At 41.0% G+C, this 24,958-nt stretch overlaps 1 protein-coding gene across 2 annotated transcripts; it reads left to right on the plus strand.

Moving 5' to 3' along the window:
* Positions 1-619: 619 nt before the first annotated feature.
* Positions 620-24,127, plus strand: RBL2 (RB transcriptional corepressor like 2). Of its 2 annotated transcripts, none has more exons than XM_063312658.1 (22): positions 620-958; positions 2,593-2,723; positions 3,031-3,231; positions 7,870-7,934; positions 10,613-10,741; positions 11,166-11,326; positions 11,410-11,474; positions 12,879-13,065; positions 13,672-13,838; positions 14,309-14,418; positions 14,832-14,935; positions 15,945-16,082; positions 16,190-16,354; positions 16,574-16,685; positions 17,266-17,523; positions 17,743-18,014; positions 18,210-18,386; positions 18,493-18,564; positions 18,988-19,090; positions 21,534-21,739; positions 22,235-22,399; positions 22,964-24,127. In XM_063312658.1, the coding sequence occupies exons 1-22, from the start codon at positions 677-679 to the stop codon at positions 23,132-23,134; spliced, it is 3,441 nt and encodes a 1,146-aa protein (XP_063168728.1). In that variant the 5' UTR covers positions 620-676; the 3' UTR covers positions 23,135-24,127. The 2 variants fall into 2 exon arrangements, with proteins under 2 accessions (XP_063168728.1, XP_063168727.1); XM_063312657.1 differs by having other exon boundaries at positions 622-958; positions 17,248-17,523.
* Positions 24,128-24,958: the final 831 nt, after the last annotated feature.

Below are 24,958 nucleotides of genomic sequence, written 5' to 3' on the forward strand. Positions count from 1 at the left end.
TGGGTGTAGGCTCACTTGAATGATTGCCCTTCTGCAGGCATCTTTTGAAAGGCTCCAGCAGCTTTTGATGCAGGTGGGAAGAACTGATCTTGTCCTCCATCCTGCAGGGTATATTCAATCATGGTTAAGTTTTGTAGCAAGGTGTCACTTCAAAGCATCTTTGAACTATATGGAGCAGCGTTTTCATCCCTTGCAACTTTAAGAGGTGTGGACTTCAACTCCCAGAATTCCTCAGCAAGCAGGCTGGATTAAAGTTACCAAGGTTGGAGAACACTAACACAGAGACATTAAGGACTATGGCTGCGTTCGCTCAACACGCTTCAACAGCTCTGTTAAGCAGGCAAGAGACACCAAAGGGGCTAGGGCACCGAAAGAAATAATCCCGGATTTTAGTCCCGGCCAGCACCGGAAGAACCCGGTGCCTCCCACGCCCCGCCTCCGAGCAGCTGACGCCATAGCGCAGGATCCCGCTGATTGGCTCGCACGCCCCAACTCGCACCCAATGGGCGGCGCCACGAGGGGCGGAGCCGACGGCGACGAAGGAGGCGGGAACCGAGCTCCCCCCACGCACACAAACAACCCCCGGCGCAGGCGCAGTGCGGGCCTGCTCGCGCGAGCCGCGGCCCCTTCCCCTCCATCCGCCTGCCCGCCCGCCTTCTTTCCCCCCTCAGAGGCGATGCTGGGTGGCGAGGAGAGTGGCGAGGCCGCGGCCGGAGGGGGCGCCGCGGCCTCTGCCGCGGCGGACGCCGAGGCGCCGGCCCCCGCCGCCCCCGCCCGCGACGGTGAGGTAGAAAAGGCCGAGGAAGAGGAGGAGGCGGAAGAGGAAGCTGCGGCGGAGGCGGAGCGAGCCACCCGGCAGCGCTACGAGGAGCTGTGCAGCAGCCTGAACATGGACGAGCGCGCCCGAGCCGAGGCCTGGCTCAGCTACCAGAGCATGAGGAGGAACTACACCTTGGAGGTGGGGCCGGGGGCGGGGCCGGGGCGGGGCTGCGCGCGGCCGGCCGCCGCCAGGGGGCAGCAAAGCCTCGCGGCGCCCTCCCCTCTCGGGGACGCCCGCCGCCCCTCCTGCTCCTGCGCGGCTGAGCGATCCCCGCTCGCGTGTTTAGCGACGGACAGAGCGTAGAGGGGGGCCGCTCGGGGGTCGCGGGGAAGGGGCTGGGCTAGAAAGGCGGCGGTGAGTTCGAGGCCTCCCTTCGGCAAGAAAGCTGGTGTGGGCTCGGACCAGGCATTCTCTAACAGAAGAGAACCGGGGCGGCCTCGGTGCCCTCTGAGCCGGGTTGCCCTTCTCCGCAGACCTCCTCGCCCAGCCCAGCCCAGCCCAGTGGGTTCTGCTGGTGGGTGGAACAGCGGGGAGCTTCAGGGATGTTCGCGGCCTTGAGTGGCAGACAGATGTAAAAGGCGGAATGAAAATATAATAATAATACAGGGCCGCCCGTCTCGTACACGGATTCCCAACAAGCAATGAAAACGGGATAAAAACAAAACCAAACACGCCCACCCCCCGCACCAGAACAAAGAGCCTCCTATGGATGGATGGGTGGATGGGTGGATAATGTGCCATCAAGTCGCTGTCGACTCCTAGCGACCACAGAGATACTATCCATGATGATCTATCTCTAATCGGGTCTTTCAGCTCTTCCAGAGCTGCCCCATCTCCACCCTGAGTCCAGCCACCTCACTGCTGGTTGTCCTCCTCATCTTCTCCTTCCACCTGTCCCAGCGTTAGAGCCTTCTCCAGAGAGCTGCTAGGTCTTTGTATAATATGTCCAAGTAGGATAATTTGAGCCTGATCTTATCCTGTTGGTGGGGGGGTTGCACTTTGCAAAAAGGAGGGAGGACCTGGAAGGAAGCCTGATCCAAAAGGAAGTTGGAAGGGAGCAGTTGGTGGGAGCATTAGCCCTCCATGGCTGGGTCTACCTGGTGTCCAAGTTTGGCTAATTTTAACCTTTATTTTGGATTGGGTTTGGTGTGAAGCCAGACTGTTCTGTTCATTGGTGAATTGGTGTATTCCACGCACCCCCCCCCCCATAGTGGGTTAATGTTGTGCAAATTGAGCCGTATCACTTGATGTCCTTTCATCACCATACCTTCTCTCAATGAATAGTTCTTAATCATACCATATAAATTGAAATAAGTAAATGTGCCCCTTAGTGAATCATACCCCCAGTACATCTGACAGACAACAGAAAACCAGCATAGAGACAACAGTAAATGCATGAAAGAAATAGGGGGCCTCCAGTGTTGAAAGGAGGAAGGACGTATAAAAGAAACAACATGTAAGGAATGAGGAGCTGAGAGTGAAGGATTTTAGCCTGAGGGTTTAGGGCTCACCTAATAATGTAGGTGGAGTTGCATAGCAGTATTACAGTATTCATGCACCTAGTTGTTGAAGCACAGTCTGCAATTATGTGTTTAAAATACTGCAATTTTAAGTGTAGTTTGCAGAAAGATGCACCTGGTCAGAAATTTAGGAGCAAAATTTTAAAAGATGTTTGTCACGTGGCATAGATAATTCCCGGTCAGGAACAAACTTCTTGGCAGTTGTATGACTTCGGAGATGGGTCAACTTATTTTACTGTTTTAAATTAACAGGGAAATGACCTGCATTGGCTAGCATGTTCGTTATACGTGGCTTGCAGAAAAGCTGTCCCAACAGTTAGCCGAGGAACTGTTGAAGGAAACTATGTATCTTTAATAAGAATATTACGCTGTTCGGGACAAAGGTAACTTCTCTTCTAAAATTTTATGGAGTACTGAGATTGTCAAGTTTCAGAAAGTCTCCTGCTTCAAATGCACAGCATTATATTTTGATTTTAATGTATAAATTGCTATAGTTACTAGTGAAACCTTGTCATACCTTAACACATACTTTCTGATAGTTAGAAAGCACCTTAACCGTGCAGTCTTACTCATGTTTACCAGAAGTAATAGACATGCTAAGATACATAAATTAGAATCAGTTTTCAACAAAATATTTTGGAATCTAAACGTTTCTTAAGTTTATATTTCTGATATTGCAAATGTCTTCAGTTTGATAGAGTTTTTTAACAAGATGAAGAAATGGGAAGATATGGCAGATCTACCCTCCCAGTTCAGAGAACGTACCACAAGATTAGAAAGAAACTTTACAGTTTCTGCTGTAATTTTTAAGAAGTATGAACCCATTTTTCAGGACATTTTCAAGTACCCTCAAGATGACCAACCACGACAGCAGAGAGGAAGAAAGCAAAGGTATGTGTTCAGGTTGTTAACCTAAGATTGCTAACATTTTGATTGGTAACTTCAGTTTATCACCAAAGGTACAGGGAAACAATGGTACAGGATTTTTCCAGGATCTCAAGCAACAGTGCAATACCTAAATACTAGCAACATTTAAAAATAAACTCAAAAAAGCAGTAGTTTCCTTTAAATAATCTTCCTCTACTTCCCAAAGTCTAGATGTACAAAACACTCAGTAGGACTCATTGTATGCTTCATCAGGATGCAGCCATATGAAAACATTGTAATATATCCATTGCAGTATACTTAGCAAAGTTAGCGACAAATTGGGTTCACTTACAACCAATAAACCTGGTTCCACTAATGTGCAAAATTAGATGCAAATATTGACTCCCCAGTATTGACTCCCCTTCAGCAGGAAATAGCAAAAAGCGTTCTCTCTCTGGTCTCTGAAACTGTAAACCAACAGGAATTGTTAAGCAGCATCCAAATGCTAATAAAGATCCCTCATCCTAATTTACTCCAAGTAATTTCAGTGTGAAAGCAACTTCAATGTAGCATGGTCAATTTATTTGCAGTTTCAAACAATAGGAATTACAGCATGAATAATGTATAACAAAGCTAAGTAAATGTTCTACATGAGGGTAATCATATTGTTCAGTTCTTATAAACGAAACAGCAGTAGTCAGTCAGCTCTTTAAATTTTCTCCATAAAATTAACAAAATGTTCCCAAACTCTACCCTTTTTAATTTTCACTGCATTTGCTGTTCCCAATTTGGTCTCTCTTCCTGAGAAGATTTCATTTCTTGTTCTTCAAGTGTGAGTGGGTTCTTAACCTAGCCTTTATTTACTCTGTGAGGCTGATGAGAGGTACCCAAAGTAACCCTGTGTTTTCTTGACATATTCTAAAAGTTACAGCTTTAAGCCTTGTTGCAGCTCTATCCAACATCAAACAGGTTCTTTCAAAATGATTTGGGGTGTTTGTACTATATTAGCAACTCATACTTCAGCAAAGGATCGTTACCTTGTCGTGGTGCTGGAGCTTGAGCACCTCAATGATGCCATGAGCTAAACCGTGAAGGGCCACCCAAGACGGGAAGGTCATGACAGAGAGGCCAGACTAAATGCGATCCCTGGGGAAGGTAATGGCAGCCCACCCCAGTATTCTTGCCGTGAAAACTAAATGGATCAGTACAACCAGAGATATGTCAGTATACCAGCGGAAGATGAGACCCCCAGGTCAGAAGATGGTCAAAATGCTACTGGGGAGGAACAGAGGATGAGTTCAACTAGCCCCAGATGTGATGACGCAGCTAGCTCAAAGCCGAAAGGACGGCTAGCGGCCGACGGTGCTGGTGGTGAACAGCAAATCCGATGTTCTAAGGATCAACACACCATTGGAACCTGAAATGTAAGATCTATGAGCCAGGGCAAATTGGATGTGGTTATTGGTGAGATGTCAAGATTAAAGATAGACATTTTGGGCATCAGCGAACTGAAATGGACTGGAATGGGCCACTTCACATCAAATGACCACCAGATCTACTACTGTGGACAAGAGGACCACAGAAGAAATGGAGTAGCCTTCATAATTAATAGTAAAGTGGCTAAAGCAGTGCTCGGATACAATCCAAAAAACGATAGAATGATCTCAATTCGAATTCAGGGCAAGCCATCTAACATCACAGTGATCCAAATATACGGCCCAACCACAGATGCTGAAGAAGCTGAAGCAGAGCAGTTCTATGAGGATCTGCAGCACCTACTGGACAACACGCCTAAAAGAGACGTTATTTTCATCACAGGAGACTGGAATGCTAAGGTGGGCAGTCAGATGACACCTGGAATTACAAGTAAGTATGGCCTGGGAGAACAAAACGAAGCAGGACATAGGCTGATAGAATTTTGCCAAGACAATTCACTCTGCATAACAAACACTCTCTTCCAACAACCTAAGAGATGACTTTATACATAGACTTCACCAGATGGAGAACACCGAAATCAGATTGACTACATCCTTTGCAGCCAAAGGTGGCGGACATCTATACAGTCGGTAAAAACAAGACCTGGAGCTGACTGTAGTTCCGATCACGAACTTCTTCTTGCACAATTTAGGATCAGACTAAAGAGATTAGGGAAGACCCACAGATCAGCTAGATATGAGCTCACTAATATTCCTAAGGAATATGCAGTGGAGGTGAAGAATCGATTTAAGGGACTGGACTTAGTAGATAGGGTCCCGGAAGAACTCTGGACAGAAGTTCGCAACATTGTTCAGGAGGCGGCAACAAAATACATCCCAAAGAAAGAGAAAACCAAGAAGGCAAAATGGTTGTCTGCTGAGACACTAGAAGTAGCCCAAGAAAGAAGGAAAGCAAAAAGCAACAGTGATAGGGGGAGATATGCCCAATTAAATGCAAAATTCCAGAGGTTAGCCAGAAGAGATAAGGAATTATTTTTAAACAAGCAATGCGCAGAAGTGGAAGAAGACAATGGAATAGGAAGGACAAGAGACCTCTTCCAGAAAATTAGAAACATCGGCGGTAAATTCCAGGCCAAAATGGGCCAAAATGGGTATGATCAAAAACAAAGATGGCAAGGACCTAACAGAAGAAGATCAAGAAAAGGTGGCAAGAATATACAGAAGACCTGTATAGGAAGGATAACAATATCGGGGATAGCTTTGATGGTGTGGTCAGTGAGCTAGAGCCAGACATCCTGAAGAGTGAGGTTGAATGGGCCTTAAGAAGCATTGCTAATAACAAGGCAGCAGGAGACGACGGCATCCCAGCTGAACTGTTCAAAGTCTTGCGATATGATAATGCATGCTATATACCAGCAAATTTGGAAAACACAAGAATGGCCATCAGATTGGAAAAAATCAACTTATATCCCCATACCAAAAAAAGGAAACACTAAAGAATGTTCAAACTATCGAACAGTGGGACTCATTTGACACGGCAGTAAGGTAATGCTCAAGATCCTGCAAGGTAGACTTCAGCAATTCATGGAGCGAGAATTGCCAGATGTGCAAGCTGGGTTTAGAAAAGGCAGAGGAACTAGGGACCAAATTGCCAATATCCACTGGATAATGGAAAAAGCCAGGGAGTTTCAGAAAAACATCTATTATTGACTATTCTAAAGCCTTTGACTGTGTGGACCATAACAAATTGTGGCAAGTTCTTAGTGGTATGGGGATACCAAGTCATCTTGTCTGCCTCCTGAGGAATCTGTATAATGACCAAGTAGCAACAGTAAGAACAGACCACGGAACAACGGACTGGTTTAAGATTGGGAAAGGAGTGCGGCAGGGCTATATACTCTCACCCTACCAATTCAACTTGTACGCAGAACACATCATGCGACATGCTGGGCTTGAGGAATCCAAGGCTGGAGTTAAAATTGCTGGAAGAAACATTAACAATCTCAGATATGCAGATGATACCACTTTGATGGCTGAAAGCGAAGAGGAACTGAAGAGCCTTATGATGAAGGTGAAAGAAGAAAGTGCAAAAGCTGGCTTGCAGCTAAACCTCAAAACCAAGATTATGGCAACCAGCTTGATTGATAACTGGCAAATAGAGGGAGAAAATGTAGAGGTAGTGAAAGACTTTGTATTTCTGGGTGCGAAGATTGCTGCAGATGCTGACTGCAGTCAGGAAATCAGAAGATGCTTAATCCTTGGGAGAAGACCAATGACCAATCTCGATAAAATAGTTAAGAGCAGAGACATCACACTGACGACAAAGGTCCGCATAGTTAAAGCAATGGTGTTGCCCGTAGTAACATATGGCTGAGAGCTGGACCATAAGGAAGGCTGAGCGAAGGAAGATCGATGCTTTTGAACTGTGGTGTTGGAGGAAAATTCTGAGAGTGCCTTGGACTGCAAGAAGATCAAACCAGTCCATCCTCCAGGAAATAAAGCCAGACTGCTCACTTGAGGGAATGATATTAAAGGCAAAACTGAAATACTTTGGCCACATAATGAGAAGACAGGACACCCTGGAGAAGATGCTGATGCTAGGGAGGTTGGAGGGCAAAAGGAAGAGGGGCCGACCAAGGGCAAGGTGGATGGATGATATTCTAGAGGTGATGGATTCATCCCTGGGGGAGCTGGGGGTATTGACGACCGACAGGAAGCTCTGGTGTGGGCTGGTCCATGAAGTCACGAAGAGTCGGAAGTGACTAAACGAATAAACAACAACAAGCAATTCATAGTTTGTGTCTCTTTTATAACTATTTTCTTAGGAAATGTCGCCCATCTCACAGAAAGTGACTCAACAGATAATATACAAAATAAGTATTCTATGGACTTTTCCATACAATACTTATGAAATGTCCTTACTGAGTTAATCTGTGCTGCTATTATCCTATTACTAGGCTTGTAACTGATAAGATGATTATATGCTCATTTATAGTCTATTATCATAGCTTTATTTAACAAATAGAGCTATAATATCTCCATATATAGTTCATTTTCTTTTTTTAGCCAGGCTCTTAGCATAAAGAGGAAATACCCATATGTGCCACTTACGTGGTCCAGCCTGAATGTATCTGAGCATCCTCTGGGGAGAACATTGTGAAACATATTATTAGATAACTGAAACATAATACATTTGTTTCTTTTTCATGGCTACATTTCTAAAAAGGAGACAACCTTGCACGGTCTCTGAAGTTTTTCAGTTTTGCTGGGTCCTCTTTGTTTATGCAAAAGGTAAGGATTTGTTTTTTTCTTGATTAGAGTATAAGAACAGTAATGCGTTTGCCCTGATGATGGGTGACAACCAACCCGGTATTCTTCTTTTTCTTGCTTGCTTTTAGAAAGATTGGTATAGGATATCTTTTGGATTAGGATGGATACATAGATTTGATACATTAATAAAAGATCATGTTAGGGTTAAATGGGCAGAGAACTTCCTCAGTATAAAATACTTCTATAATTTTATAGAATAGGTTTACACCAGTTGCAAATTGTTATTCTGACAAATTTCATTTAATTATCAAAGTTATATGGCCGCCCATACCACAGAAAGTGACTCAACGAATAATATACAAAATAAGTATTCTATGGACTTTTCCCCTAAGTTTACAGTGATAAGTATTAGAAGAGAGCTTTTTTTGCTTAAAACCTCTAGGAAACTGCTTTCCAGCACATGTCACAATATGCTGGAAAGCAGTTTCTTAGAGGTTTTAAGCAAAATAAGCTCGCTCTACAATTCAATCCTTTTATCTAAACATGTTTAAAGAAACAGTTAAATAGGGTTTTGTTAAGGTTCCTGCCAGTAAAGTACAGTGTTCCAGTTGTATGTATGTGTGTGTGTACACATATACACATACACGTGTGTGTGTGTGTGTACATATAAAACAGGTTCACTGAGAGTAAATTGATAGACTTGTGTGGATTAGCCTTGGAGGAAGTGGCATTTTCTTAAAAAAGGTCAGAAAGAATCTTTCAATGAAGAAAGAAATCCCATCTGCTGAACAGTATTAAGACCATCGCCAGGAGTCGACACTGACCGAAGGCACACAAAAACCTTACAGTAGATGTTTCTGTCAGTGAGGAGCACAGAATTGACTTTTTGCTGTTAATATCATAGAGAATATAATAGACAGAGAACCTTCAGCCATCCAGATTTTATCACATTTTTATTCTGATTGTATTTATTGTATTTATAATTGTCTTGCATTTTAACGCTGTTTTTACTGTAAACTGCCCAGAGTCCCTCCTTTGTGGGGGAGATGGGCGGTGATAAAAATTTGATTAATAAATAAATAATGGGACAGACCCACCCCACAAATATGCAATGCCTTAAAAGGAGAAAAGTGGCTTATGCTACTTGTGACCACAGGAACTCAAAATACGGTACACACAGGCTTGATTTGTTTCTGTTTCTTTTAGTTGGGAGAAGTGGTTTCTTGCTGCCTTGATCATAGCAACCACCCTTTAAAGGGCAAGTTTGGGCTTGTTTGAGTGATAGGCTTTCTAGCATAAAGAATGGCATCCCAGGTTCTTTTTCTGCATAGCAAATCTGCAGATGCATTCCCTGCTTCCGATTCAGACTGCTTTCCCCATGAAGGTACATGGTAGGACAAATGCTAAGATCCTGTGAACTGATTATTAGTAGCAAGACTACTAATTTTGTATTCTTGTTTTCCCCTTTTAAATGATAAATATCATTATCTCTAGCTTGTCCGTATTTAGAATACAAAGTATTTGAAACCATGATTAAATAGCTGTGATATTTAGTTTGGCTATTTATTTTGAACGGAAATGGACTCATTTATGAAGTGAAAGACCCTTCATTTGAAGCTTGGAAATATTACTTGCTCGTGTTTAACTTTTGATTTAAGAAAACAGTTGTTACGGAATATGACTTCAAATTTACCGTATTACTGCTCTCTTATCAGTTATATATCAAGGTCAGTACATAACAGAATATTTGTGCATTTCATCATAATCTTCATCCTAGCATTTTAATATATATTTTACAACAGTTCTGAAACAAATGGCAAACTGAAGAATTGGTTTATACTGTTGATTATGTGGACATTTGGTCTCAAGATTTCATTTGTCGTGTTAACCTTTGGAGTAGTTGTAAAGAAATACTGTTGGTCGTACCTATTTCCTTATTGCAGCTATGTCTTGCTTTTTCTCTGGCAGCTCAAAATGGCAGGCATAATTTTGTCTCTCCTACCCAAAGTATCCCTTGAAACATTATCTTATACTGATCCTTTGCTAAGGAGCATTAGAAACCCTAGTTTAAACATAAATACAGTAGATTTCTAAAATATTAATATGAAACAATGTTTCAACATGCTATTAAACTAAATAGAAATATTTCAGAATGCATTTATATATTTGATTTTAGTTTTTAAAACTGAATAGCTTGGAACTTAGTTAACAAAGGACCTGCCTATCTCATTAGGAACCTGTCTGATTATTAAGAAGGAAAAGCTCTTTTGAGAATATGACGTCTTACAGTGTCTGTTTGCATGAATAGTGACTGGACTCTCACTTTCTCCTATATTATTTCCAAATTGTTGAGTGAAAAGCTTTTGGACTTATGTTTGATCCCCATTCTCTGCTTTAAAAAAACAACGACTGGATGTACTTTTTTCTTTACTATCAAAGCTGTTTTAGTAGGTTGTTAAAAACTGGATTTCCATGCTTAAATATTTTGAAATGGTTATCACTTTATTATTTTTCACCGCATCCATCATTTTCCAAAATACCAACATAAACATAAATTAGCATTTTATTTCATAATTTGATACTTTTATACTGGCTGTTGTTAAAAGATGTGCTTCTTTGTTTTGCATATTTATTGATTTAGGTAAAAAAAATCAGTTTCCGCTGAATTCTATAATCCATTTCCCTATTGACTCTCACAGGCAATTTCCCTATGATCAGCGATGATCTGGTAAATTCATACCATCTCTTACTATGCGTCCTTGATCTAGTCTATGGGAATTCTTTGCAGTGCCCTAATCGTAAGGAGATTCTGAATCCATGTTTTAAGGGTAAGTTTAATATCTTTTTATTGTGCTGCTTTCCAAATACAATATTGAATAGTTTTTTAATTAAGTTATATCTGAAATGTGGTTATCAAAATACTGCATAAATATGGTGATAAAGGGTTCACCCATTTGCTTTATTGTGATATCTAGTTATTCTTTAAGTCTACCGCTGAAAATCACAGTATGCCATAAGGGAAAACTTACTATTCATATTCAGATTTAATTAAGAGAAAACAAAACTGACTTGATATAAAATGAAGAGCAGGATTACTGTTTCATAGTTTTAAAAGAACAACAGCTCTTACATACAACAGGAAATTGGTGGTGTGTGGGTTGGGTTTTCTTTTTTTTTCTGTATATTTAGGAGGGTAGAAAAATGTTTTTATTTTTCTTTCTCTCATCCCCTTTCCACTTAACCATTACAAAGGGCTGCCTGAAGATTTTCATAGTAAGGATTTTAAGCTCTTGTCTGAAGCTCCTTGTATCATTGAAAAACTGTGCTCCTTGCATGACGGTTTGGTTTTGGAAGCCAAGGGCATAAAAGAACATTTCTGGAAGCCATATGTGAAAAAACTTTTTGAGAAAAAGGTATGTAACGGATAATAATTCTAACTATTCAGAACCGCTACAGCTCCATTATTGGTAGTTAATTTGGGTTCCTTTTCTTCTAGATTCTAAAGGGAAAAGAGGAGAACCTGACAGGTTTTTTGGATCCTGGAAACTTTGCAGAAAGCCTGTGAGTACTGTAAAACAATGGCACTGATAATTTCTGGATTTCCTGGGTACAAAGGATCCACTCTTCTATAACTTCTATATCTCACAGTCTCTTGACATTCAGGTTGGGTTTCATAACTTAGCCCAATATCAGTGTAGATGCCAGGAGCAAACAGAAGTAGTATGTTTAGTGGAGTATACATTTCAGGCTTTTAATGAAATCCTCATAATCCAACATTTTGTCAATGGGTATGCTGGCAGTGGTGTGATGGTATCTGAAGTTCACTGTATTTGGAGTTACTAGAATGGGAAAGCCTAACATAAACTTTGCATTTTAACAGAAACATTATTTTCATCCTTGAGGAAATAACTAGATTGAATTCTGTATTCTCCTTTCCCCTTTTGAATCTGCACTGCAAGCTCCAAAATCTAATTACCTTGCTCTGACTTATATCAGAAAGAAATAAATTTAAAAGAGTAATGACTAAGACTTAGGCTTTCTGCTATAGTTTATCCAGGCCCTAACAAGGATTTAGCTTTTCAGTGGATGTTAATTGTGGAACAGCAAAATTTTGTGGTTGATTTTGTCACTTTAGGGACTCTGACTACCAATAAATAGTTTATGTGAAATTTTTCTGGGTGATCTGGATAGTTTTTTTAATAAGGCTGAACTGATCTTGTCAGAAACTCAACATAAAACTTAAATGGTAGATAACATGTCCAGTCAACTCAACCTACCCTGCTTTGCATGGGTGTAATTTTAGGGGAGCTAGAATAAAATTAGATCTCTCTAAATTTAACAAGGAGAGACAGTTTGGTGTAGTGATTAAGGCACCAGGCTAGAAACCGGGAGACCATGAGTTCTAGTCCTGCCTTAGTCACAAAGCCAGCTGGGTGACCTTGGGCCAGTCACTCTCTCTCAGCCCTAGGAAGGAGGCAATGGCAAACCACTTCCAAAATCTTGCCAAGAAAACTGCAGGGACTTGTCCAGGCAGTCTCCAGGAGTCAACACTGACTCAAAGGCGTGTGTGCGCATGCGCGCACACACACAAATTAACAAGCACGTTGAAATGGGTTCTGACGATTGCCCAGCAGTGTTTTGAATAAATAAGTGAGCATAGGGAATCTGCAAGAGAGAATCTCTGGGGAATTCTTAACCATAAATAAATCCTTGTAGATCATTTTGACAGGTTCACAACGTTGGGTGAAAAGTTTAGAATACAATATAATATTTTAGTTTTAGCTTAAGCTTAAGCTACTTTTTTTTTACTATTTTGAGGACCTTATTAACACTCTTATGAAGGCTTATTCACTGAATAAGTGGATGTAGTTGTTCAGGGGCTGCGGCTTATAAAAGCTTCTGGCAATTGTTTGCAAAAACGTATATTTTAATCAGCACTTGCCTTTCTTCCATTCTTCACTCTAGTAAAGCTATCAACAAAGCCTACGAGGAATACATATTGTCGGTTGGAAATCTAGATGAGAGGATATTTCTTGGAGAAGATGCAGATGAGGAAATAGGAACCCTGCGAAGATGTTTAAGCACGGCTTCAGAGATGGAAACAGCTGAAAGGGTGCAAATGAAATACAATCTGCAGGAGCATTTTGAACGAGTGAGTATATACACCTGATAGAAATGTGAATAATAAATAAATAAATATACACAGTCTGTTCTGGAGTTTGAATAAGGCTAAAGAATGAAAAAGTTCCAAGGGGACAGAATGAAAAAGCTCACTTATTCCAAGAGGGACATTTATCTGTTGACAAACAATCTGTTATTTCATTTAACGTTTATAGTATGCTTTTTAAGGTTTAAAGTTTAATTGGCTTGCCATATATCTCACCTGGAGTATTTCTCAGTCTCGCTCATGGTAGCATCCTGATTAAGAGCCCTTGTTTACTGAATGAATTGCTGTGTTTCTTTAAAGCAGTCACAGTGCCCCATCTCCCATAGATAATCAGAAAATGCCAACAGTTTATCTCTGACCCTGTACTTGTTCTTTTTCTTGTGCATTTTATAGGGGCATTGTTCTGTATAAATATCTTAGTAGGGAGACTCCAAGTATGGGTTAGAAGAAGAGGCAGATTTCAGTCCAAAGAAGGAATAACCAGGGATAAGCCTTGTTGGAGGTGATTAAGGTGATTTTCTAAATCCAAGTTTTAGTTGAAAGTACAGTAACTTTCTTGAAATGTCTTTCATCTTTGTATCTTCTGATTAGAAAAAATCTTTCAGAATATCTACACCTCTTACTGGCCGGAAATACATAAAGGATAGTGATGCTTACCTGAGCCCCATTTCTATAGCAACACACTGCTTGACACGGCTTCACACAATGTTGGCAGGCCTGAAGAATGCCCCTAGTGAGAACCTGGAGCAAATTCTCAGGTCAGTAGAATCACCTACATGTAGCTCTCAAATTGATGGTTATATGATGCCTAATTCAAATTTGAGCAAATGGCTGAAATTTCACAGGCATAATTTAGCTGGTGAAGTGGCACTCTTTTAAGAATTCCTTACATACTCCATTTGATTATATGCTTTTTTTAAACCACAAAAGCTAGATTTGCCATTTTTAAAAGAAATTGATTAGTTATACCACACTGAGCATCAGCTAAAGAAGAGATGCCTTCTTTAGCTGATGCTCAGTGTGGTATAACTAATCAATTTGTGAACAGCGCATCATAATATGAAATAAACTTGCAAAACTAAGCACATGTTTCAATTTCTTTTTGTGATAAATGCTTAGATAAAATAATAGCATTCTTTTTAAAAGCCTCCTGTATAAAATTACATATACAAACAGACATTTTCTTTTAAAAATGACAGATCTATCTTACTCACTTATTCATTGACAGGGCGTGTTCAAGGGATCCTTCTCTGTCAATTGCCAATAGAGTGAAAGAAATGTATGAAATTTACTCGCAAAGGGCACCGTTTTGTGGAGAATCTGGGAGTTTCTCCAAAGGTAAGAATGTGATATGCTATCTCTAAAAGCACTTTTATTGTGTTTCGTATTCCCAAAAAACTTTAGTATTTAGTATTAAACTAAATAAGTATTTAGATTAATATTTTTATTTGGTATATTCTTACATCTAAGCACAGTGTAAGAATTACTATTTCTTTCTTTATGTACTGTATATAAAGTATAGTGTAGAATAGGAAATTCTATTTTTCTTCAAGCTAGTCCTTAATTTTATGTTTATTTCAAGAGAACTTAAAATGATTCATGTTTAAAATCAAGAAACCAGTTCAGGGGGTGGGGAGGGGCATAAGTGTTTGTGCTTAATGATTATTTTATTGGCAGTTAATAAACCCTGAAGGTTTTCACATTTTTATTATGGATAAACATTCTTATTTTGTATTACACAATTACTTTAGAGCTTGTTGGGAAACACTTCCGTCTTGCCGAGGTCCTTTATTATAAGGTTTTAGAATCTGTCGTAAAACAAGAAAAGAAAAGACTAGAAGATGCTGACTTATCTGTAAGTACAGCCCAGTAATTGACATAAATGTTCCGTTAGAAACGCTGATGGAATAGATAGGAAAATGCAACACAGAACACTGAGTTAAAATGCAAAACAGGCCAGGGTCCGATACTTACCATGCTGACGAAAGACATTCAGCCTTGAGTTTAATCACTGCTTTCCACAGGAAAGTCATCTAGCATGATAATTTTATACGGTCATACTGTGAAGAGTGCTGCTGTGATTTAACCAACCATAATTAAAACGAATCCTGGCTATGCTTTTTATGAATAAAGCCAGTACTGAACTCCAGTTAAAGCACATTGTTTTAGACATGAAATTAAGTTATTTCGGTTACAGGTGTTCACTCCCCACCAATGGAGTAGACGTATTCACATAATTTGCTAAGGCCTACTGCAGTCCTGACATCAAGATGCACACTGCCTAATCTATCATGGTATCTTGTAAGAGAGAACAATTAGCTAGATTAATAAAACATCTGACTATACCTATTTTTTTTTGTCAGTCAGTTGTCCCAGCATAGTCCAGGAGACACTGGCTGCCTTTCTATTACAAGAAGTACTGAAAAAGCCAAATACGTCATACGCAGATGACAGGAATGAGAAGCTGTACTTCAGGCAGACACATTTTCTGATGGCTCCACTGTCCAAAAAGAACTCTATTAGTACACACAGATCTGTTCCTTTCTGTAACTGAAGTGGACTGGGAAGGGCATGTGCACAGTGTACATAGGGTGTTGTCCATATACCTAGAGTAAGTCATCTGGGCCTTATCTGTCGTCAAAAGGTTTAGGAGACCCACCCATGCCATCAGGATGTCTTTCTAAGCCTTTTCAATGACCCCTTCTACTTTAGTCCACTTTGTATATGTTTCTCAGTAGACAGATAGCATTAAATGTGCATTTTAAAAAGACTTTATCTGTTGGCCATTTAGGTACAAGTCAGTGTTAGTGGGCAAGAAATACCTGATTTTTTTTTTTTTTACTGAACTGCTGTTTTTATTCTAGGCAATCCTGGAGCATGATGTCTTTCACAAGTCTCTCATGGCCTGCTGCCTTGAAATAATTACTTACTCTTACAAGGCAGCTGACAGTTTCCCATTCATCGCTGAAGTCTTTGATGTTCCTGCCTTCCACTTTTATAAGGTAAATCCTTTTGAGTTGAGTGCGCTACAAATTAATGTAATTGCTATTAAATGCACAGACAATGGAAACAACTGCAGAGTGGTATATTCCTAAATGGCATATTGCAGGTTATAGAGATCCTGATTAGAGCAGAAGATGGCCTTTGCAGAGAGGTGGTGAAGCATCTCAATCACATTGAAGAACAGATTTTAGAGAGTCTGGCATGGAAAATGGAATCTCCACTCTGGGACAAAATAAAAGAAAATGAGAATAAAGTTCCTACCTGTGAAGAGGTAAAAAATAAGGCTTCTCTCTCCCTCTCCCTCTCCCCCTCTCCTCCCCCCCCCCTTTTTTTTTTCTTTTACTTCTTTGTAACTTTTGCAAAGATTTTTAGTAGAAATTTTGATAATCTCGAGAGTTAATGCACACTGAAAGACTTGGAACATTTGGAATGGTTAGGCAGCAGTATCTAAATACCTGTATTACAGTGATGAAATACTTTCTGTTTTTAGGTAATGCCACCTCAGTATTTTGAAAGATCAAATGGGAACAGCGTGGCTGGTTCCCCTTTAACTCCAAGGAGATTAAATGAAGTTCGTGCTGAAGCTGGAACCCAGGGAAAGGGTAAGCCTTTCCACGTTTACAGAAGGTAAAAGGTTGAGCAGAAATGGCAAACTCCGAAGGTTGAATTCCAAAGTGTAAAAACATTTCAAACATCTATTTAAAATGTCAGGTTTTGAGAACATATACATTATTAATGAAAAACAGCCTGTCCTTTTGAGTTCGTGGATTCTGAGCTAAGTTTGAAAGTGGCAGTAAGTCTCAAGAAAGTACCCATTCACTATTTTCCTACTGTGACACACCCATGTATTCTTCCTTTCCTTATCTTCCTATCCAGTAGCAAAATAATCTAGCAGAGCCATAGGGCCCACCCTTGTCAGCTTGTGTGCAGATGATGATGTCTAAGTGCTTTAAAATCACAAACTGTCACACATCTGCTCTGATCTGCCTCCCGAGGCCAGCGTGTCTGAAGAGCCCCCTGCTGGTGGGGCTCAGTGATTTATACTGATACCTTCCGTGTAAATAAGTCCTTCGTTTGTCCTTAATTTCTTTTCACAGGCCATGGTTATATTATATCTTACATGTGATTTTCTCCCTCCCCACCTCCCCTTTGTAATACTTGCAGGCATTTCATTTTCTCCAGCCACCCTTTATGAACGTTACAGCTCTCCAACCAGCAACCCTACCAGAAGAAGGTTGTTTGTGGATAATGACACCCCAGCTGAGGCCACGCGAACTCCTGTCAGAGTCTCTCAGCAGCCTGTGATCAGTACAGTCCCTGTGCAGAACGTCTCCTCCGAAACCATTCCTGTCACTCCAGTGCCTGGGCAGACTTTAGTGACGGTGGCAACCGCAACGGTTACTGCAAATAATGGGCAGACAGTTACCATACCAGTACAAGGTGAGGGGGATAAATGCACGGGTGAGAAATCATGCTTCCTTAAACCATGGTACATTGGACTTCACAGCTGATGGTTAAGATAAGGAAGGCCCGCCATAACATGTAGTCTTCCAGCTTAAAATAATTTTTGGATTTTTCCTGTCCAAAGGGGAAAAAACCACCAATCAACTAATCTGCTCCTTTGCAACATGACTAATTTTTCCCCACTTCCTTTGACAGGCATTGCCAATGAAAATGGTGGCATAACATTCATTCCAGTCCAGGTCAATGTTGGTGGGCAGGCTCAATCCCTGCCCAGTTCCATTCCACCTCTCAGTGCTCAGACCCTCGCTGGGACACTGAGTTCTCAACAGATAGCTGGCACAACCCTTCAGTTACAAGGCCAGTTCCAGCAGATTGCCCATCCTGGAGAACGACGGCAAAAACAGCAAATCAGTAGTGGTGGCAGCAGATCCCGGAAGACTGGCTCTCTCTCTCTTTTCTTTAGAAAGGTACATCTAGCCTGGAAAAGGATACGTCACTGTATTGCAGGTTTTGCTGGGCAAACAAATCTCCCTGTCTCTCCCTGAATGCTGAACTCCTGTGAAGCACTTTCAAAATTTGCCTTTTCATTCAGATTTGAGAAACTTCATTCTATGGATAAATAGTTGTCTGCTAGCTCTGACAGTGTTTTCTGGCTTCAATAGGTATTCTATTTAGCAAGTGTTCGTCTGCGGGATCTCTGTATCAGACTGGATATCTCAGATGAGCTGAGGAAGAAAATCTGGACCTGTTTTGAGTTTTCACTGGTACAGTGCTCAGAGCTCATGATGGACCGACATTTAGATCAGCTGTTAATGTGTGCTGTTTATGTAATAGCAAAGGTAAGATTCCTTATATGTACATATAAAAAATAACTCGGAAGATAAAAATATCTAGTGCTAATTAAAGTGGTCTTATTTGCCAGCTAATCAGTACCTTGTGTTCTAGGTTACAAAGGAAGACACATCATTTCAGAACATCATGCGCTGCTATCGAATGCAGCCACAGGCTAAAAGCCATGTAAGAACATTTTCTTTGAAGCCAGTGTTTATGCTGCATTCAGTTGCTTTATTGATATTTTTCTTCAATCAGCTGTTTCAGTTCCAGTATTTTAGCTTGGAGGGGAAAAATCCAGATATTGGTGGAGTGTTCAAGATTAGCACAGAATTTTATTAAATGAGGTCAGATATATTCAGTCCTACCCCATGAAAAAGGGCCTCCCATAAAACCATAATAAAATGCATACAGAAATGCAGGCATTGCTCACTAATAATGCCTCCCTTCGCATCTCAGATTGGTGCAGCTTATGCTCACAGTGGTCCCATATATCTGGCCGTGCTTGGAGTTGCCTTTAAAAAGCAACACAAGAATAGTCCTCACATTGAAAGCTTATTTATATGAGGCAAGGCCTTTTTTTTCTGAAATAATTTTGCGTTTTTTAAGGTGTACCGTAGTGTATTGATTAAAGGCAGAAGACGAAGGCATTCTGGCACCAGTGACACAAACAATCAACAGAATTCCCCAGGGGAGAAAAATAAGGATAGAAGTAAGTGACCAATAACGCTAATTTTAAAAAAACAATGAAAGGCCTTTTTAATCATAACATGCATGTGGTGACATTAAGGTGACTATGTATGTTTACTTTTTTGACATGAGATCCTTCATTCTCCTTGTCTTTTAAAAACTTACTAATCTTATTTTTTTTTAAAAAATGCATGATTACATGGAAAACATTGCAAAACACAACTTAGATGAAGCCTTCTGCGCACTTTTCTGGCAGTTACTCATTTGAGTCCCATCAGTGGATAAATGTGTAACATAGTTCTGTAGTCAAAGATGTCATCAGTGTAGCTTCAGTGCTTGGTCAAAACACTTCAAGTTCCTGTGTTAGGGCAAAAGTATGTTTGGAAAATATGACTGAGCGTTCAGGAACTAAAAGCGTCTTTGCGTTCTAACAAAAGCCACATGCAAGAAGAGCCTAGCTTGCCTGTGTACGTTGCTGATGAAGACTTAGCAGAAAGAAGATAAGGATATTTTTAAGAAAGAAGAATACAGGTAGTCCTCAACTTATTATTGTTTGTTTAACAATGGTTCAAAGTTATGACAGCCTTGGAAAAAACGCTTTATGACCTGTATTGCACTGACAACTGTTGTACCACTCCTGAGGTCACGTGATTGCAATTTGGGCGCTTGGCAACTAGCTCGCATTTACAGTCAGGACCAGAAATATTGGAACAAGGATAACTGTTTTGGCATTTGGCCTCTGTATACCGCCACATGGAAGTTGAAAGGAAACACACCCTGATGGGAGCAAAGTCAGGACTTTCAGCTGTCATTCAAGGGGTTCGACAAAAGTGGGGCACTAACCATTCAGGAAGTACAGCCAGTGGCACACACACACACCCATTGTTGGTGGCTCATGAGTAATGGAACAAACCAACATCATTACAAACATAAGGATTGCCTTTAATACCTGGATGAAAGTCCTTTGCAGTCAATGACTGCCTGAAGTCTGGAACCCATGGACATGACCAAACGTTGAGTTTCCTCCCTCGAGATGCTTTGCCAGGCTTTTACTGCAGCTGCCTTCAGCTGCTGCTTGTTTGTGGGTCTTTCTGCCTTCAGTCTTGTTTTCAGTAAGTGAAAAGCATGCTCTGTTGGGTTGAGAGCAGGTGACCGACTTTGCCATTGAGGAACACCCCACTTTGCCTTGAGAAACTCTTGGGTAGCTTTTGCTGTATGTTTTGGGTCATTATCCATCTGCAATATGAAGCAGCGTTCTATCAGTTTGGCAGCATGTGGCTGAATCTGAGCAGGAAGTATAGCCCTATACCCTTCAGAATTCATTCTGCTGCTTTCATCAGCAGTCAGGTCATCAGTAGACACCAGTCACCCAGTTCCATTGGCAGCCATACATGCCCATGCCATAACACTGCCTCCACCATATTTGACAGATGATGTGGTATGCTTTGGATCATGAGCTGTTCCTTTCCTTCTCCATACTTTTCTCTTCCCATCATTCTGGTGCAAGTTAATCTTGGTTTCTGGAATCTTATTCCAGAACTGGGCAGGTTTTTTTAGGTGTTTGCTGGCAAAGTCTAATTTGGCCTTTCTGTTCTTGAGCGTTACCAGTGGTTTGCATACAGCCTCTGTATTTACATTCATAAAGCTGTCTCTGGCTAGATGTTGTGAAAGTGTTGCTCTTCACCATGAGCAGAATTTTGCGGTCATCCACTTTAGTTGTCTTCTGTGGTCTTCCAGGCCTTTTGCTGTTGCTGAGCTTGCCAGTTAATTCCTTCTTTTTCAGGATGTTCCAAACTGTTGTAATGGCCACTCCCAAAGCTTTTGCTATCTCTCTGATGAGTTTATTTTGTTTTCTCAGCCTAACGATGGCCTCCTTCACTTGCATGGATATGTCTTTGGCCCTCATGTTGAGAGTTCCAGTGAACAGCTACCAAATGCAAATAGAACCACCTCCAGGCCTTTTATCTGCTTGATTGGTCATGGGGTACCCAGGAAACAGGCCACACCTGGCCATGCAGCTGTTTGTCAACCATTCGTTCCATTACTTATGAGCCACCAACTGTGTGTGTGTGTGCCACTGGCTGTACTACCTGAATGGTTAGTGCCCCACTTTGTCAAACCCCTTGAATGACAGCTGGAAGTCCTGACTTCACTCCCATCTGGGTGTGTTTCCTTTCATGTTCAGTGTGGTGGTGTACAGAGGCCAAATGCGAAACAGTTACCCTTGTTCCAATATTTCTGGTTCTGACTGTGCGACCGGTTCCAACGTCCTGCAGTTACGTGATTGCGATTTGCAACCTTTTTTGCTGGTTTCCACTTACAACCACAACAACCTATGCTGGAAATTCCGGTCTCAGTTGTGGTCGTAAGTGGAGGACTACCTGTATAGATAAAAAGAAAGGTTGGAACAGTCAGTTAGTTTCATTAAAATGTCTTACCCAGGGCATTTTAATGTGTCTTTGCAGCAAGCAGAGATTCCAGCCCAGTGATGCGGTCAAGCAGCACCCTTCCGGTCCCACAGCCCAGCAGTGCTCCCCCAACTCCAACGCGGCTGACCGGAGCCAACAGTGATACTGAGGAAGAGGAGCGCGGAGATCTGATTCAGTTTTACAATAATGTCTACACAGACCGGATTAAAGACTTTGCCCTGAAGTACTCCTCAGCCAACGGAGTAAATAACCTTTTTTCCTTCCATCTCGGGAACAGCTAAGCTACTCCCTGCCTGATTAACCCCTGGTGTTACTCAGGTTGTCCTGCCATCACAATATTGCTTTTTTAAAAACATAATCGTTTTTTGGGTGTGTGCATGGATATGGACTTGTGATCTGGGCAGAAGCTGGAAGTAACCAGGAGAGGACTGTTTTAAGTCTGAGTCTATTGCAGATAAATCTTAAAAGACAAAGCCAAGTCCTCTGCCTTACAACAAAATGGAACCACCTTGTATTGGACACAAGGAATTCCTGTATCCGGTAGGCTAAAGTTTGAAAGTGGAGACTCTCTTCTGAAAATGTTTCACAGTTCTACAGAATCCCTGAATTAGTCAGGCCCCTTAGTGCAAAAAGCAAAAGGATGTGTTGTGGTGACTGTAATTAGCCCAATGCATTACACCCTCCTTTCTCTGCTTGCTTGTTAACTGTACATTCATTTCATTGCTTTTCTGCATCAGACTGAAGTTCCTCCCTTGTCTCCATACCCGTTTGTGAGAAGTGGCTCTCCACGCAGAATACAGCTGTCTCAAAACCACCCAATATACATTTCCCCTCACAAAAGTGAGGGTGCACTCTCTCGGCGTGAGAAAATATTCTACTATTTCAGCAGCAGTCCATCAAAGGTAAGAGCTTGATCTTCAAATGGTGCCATTAGCCATTAAGTATTTTGAAATGTTATGCCCTTTTAATGAATCAGTAGCTACATGATTAAGCAAGCTGTATATGCTTTTCTTTATAAATATTCATGCCTCACCAGATTGCCAATGAATTTCATTATTTACATCACACTGAGAGAGAAAATATTTGGAAGATGAAAATACGAACTTGTTCTGTAACTTTTTATTTTTCAATAATATTATTCAAGTATTTAATATTTTCCCCAAAGCTTTATTTGTCAGAATGAATGTTGGCCGGAGCATCTCTAAAATAAAAGAATCCAATTATTTAGATAAAAAAGCATTGTTTGAACTGTGGGGATGGGGGATTTGAGATGTAATCTTGAAATACTAATTTATGGGGTAGGGAACTGAAGCAACTTCAGCCATGTGGCTTAGGGGAATTACAAGAACCGAAGTTCAGTGTCAGTGGTTTAAATGGGTGATAAAGAGATTAATTTTTACAGCTGGATTTTCAGAAGAGGGGGAAAAAATGACATGTTCAGTTGTCTTGCTTGTTGTGTGTTTCAGAGACTTCAGGAGATTAACAGCATGATTAGAACTGGTGAGACCTCAACAAAGAAGAGGGGCATAATCTTGGAGGAGGGGGCGGAATCACCAGCCAAGCGCATGTGCCCAGAAAACCACACGGCCCTCCTGAGAAGGTTGCAAGATGTGGCAAATGACAGGGGTTCTCACTGATTTCAGAGACTAACCAAGATTTTTTTTACTGCTCTTGGGCTATCTTAATATTTGACCAGCAGTGATAGAAACTGTGACTTTCACATCTTTAAGGCACTTTCGGGGGAGAAATGAAGTATTTTTTTAATCTTCTCCAAGAGTGTGGTGGTACTCCTGACATCCAAAGAAGAGTCTTTGGTTGATACCATTGACAACTTCTGCTAAAAGAGAATCTGAACTGGTTGAGAAGAAGTTATTTCCTCCATCATGCTGCAGCAGCAGGCCACGCCAGTCTTGTCTCGATATATCCCGAGAAGCGTTGACGGATGCAATTTACATCGGTTTTAATTTATTGGGTAGAAGGGATTGATTTTAGCTGAGTAGGAACTGGAAGACTAGTATTTTTACATTAGCCCATTAACTTTTTTTGGGCTATTTGATATCCTATGGTGTCATGTTTAGAATCTGCAGCATTTTAAAAACACATTTGGAAATGAGGCAGTCAGCAATGATGGAATCAGTGCTGTGACTAATTATTTGACCCAGTTTGGATCTGCTGTGAACCTCCTTTTAAATTAGGAGTGAAGATTCCAGCATGCTTGTCAGGCAGTAGTTAAAGCTCACTGGAGACAGACCAGAAATTGAAATGGGGGTGTGGGGGGAGGAATTAAGCCCTCTCTTTCCTTTCCTTAACTTTCCTTTTCTTCTATGCCCTTCAGGTAATATGGGGACATTATGTATATATACTACTCTTTCAATGTATTTTAGCTGTGCAATGTTTCAAGTAAGCTCCTATCAGCAGGTAGCACTTCACTAGCTCTAAAACTTTTTGAAATGCAAATTAGAGTTTTGCTACCTTGGCAATGGCACTTTTGAGAAATATATATATTTTAAATAGCAAACCCTAAGATGAAAGCTGTGTTAAATTGCTTGATCTGTATTTATTCTGGAAGTGCGTAGAAGTAATGCTGAACTGTCATGTATGAATATTTAAGATAATGACTCTTAGCCTTCCCTGTTTCTCAGTTTTATCATAGCAGTTGTTTGTGTCTTCCCACTGGTCCTTCTCAAAATGAGAAAAAGATTGGCCCTTCCTGGATATTGGTGCAGTTGTCTGACCCATCACAATGTGTAACTGCTATAAATGGATGCCCAGGATGATGTAGAACATCAAAATCTGTTATTACTGAGCAGGCCACTGCTTGATCTAGCCTTACTCTGTCTGCTTGTGATGGCAGTGGTTCACTAGGCCTGACAGGAGCATTTCTTAGCCAACGTGCTCCACCCCTGGGACTGCAGGCTTTCATGTTGTGTTTCCTATACACGCTAGCTAAAGTTTGCTGTTCCATTTTTTTCCATAAAAGATCAAATTGGGGGACAAATGGTGTACAGGCAGTTGGATGGTCACCTTGAAGACAAATAAGATCACATTCAGTACTGCCAGTATTGTGTAGAGCTTTATGTCCTGGATTGCATTTACAGCAGATCTGGTCTGCTTTTAAAATCTCTTACAGATCTAAATGTTGACATTTGAACAGCGATTTTAGCTGTTAGCTCTATGAAATGATCAGCTGGACATAAATCAAATGCAGGGACAGGCAGACCTGCTGCTGGTTTCTGAAACCTCTACCAACACACACCATACTGATGTACGGATTTCTTGGCTAGGTGGTTTACCATTCACTTCTGATGATGGAATTGTTGCAAAAAAACAGTAATCCTATTCTCTTGTCTGAGAGTGGAAAGTAACTTGGAGAAGTAAAATTGATCTTCATTTTTTCCAGTGCCTCTTCTGTATACGAAGGAAAGGGATAAATGAAGGCAGTATTTAACACTGTAGTCTTG

Source organism: Candoia aspera, chromosome 11 (genome assembly GCF_035149785.1).
Source record: "Candoia aspera isolate rCanAsp1 chromosome 11, rCanAsp1.hap2, whole genome shotgun sequence".
Taxonomy (NCBI): Eukaryota; Metazoa; Chordata; class Lepidosauria; order Squamata; family Boidae; genus Candoia; species Candoia aspera.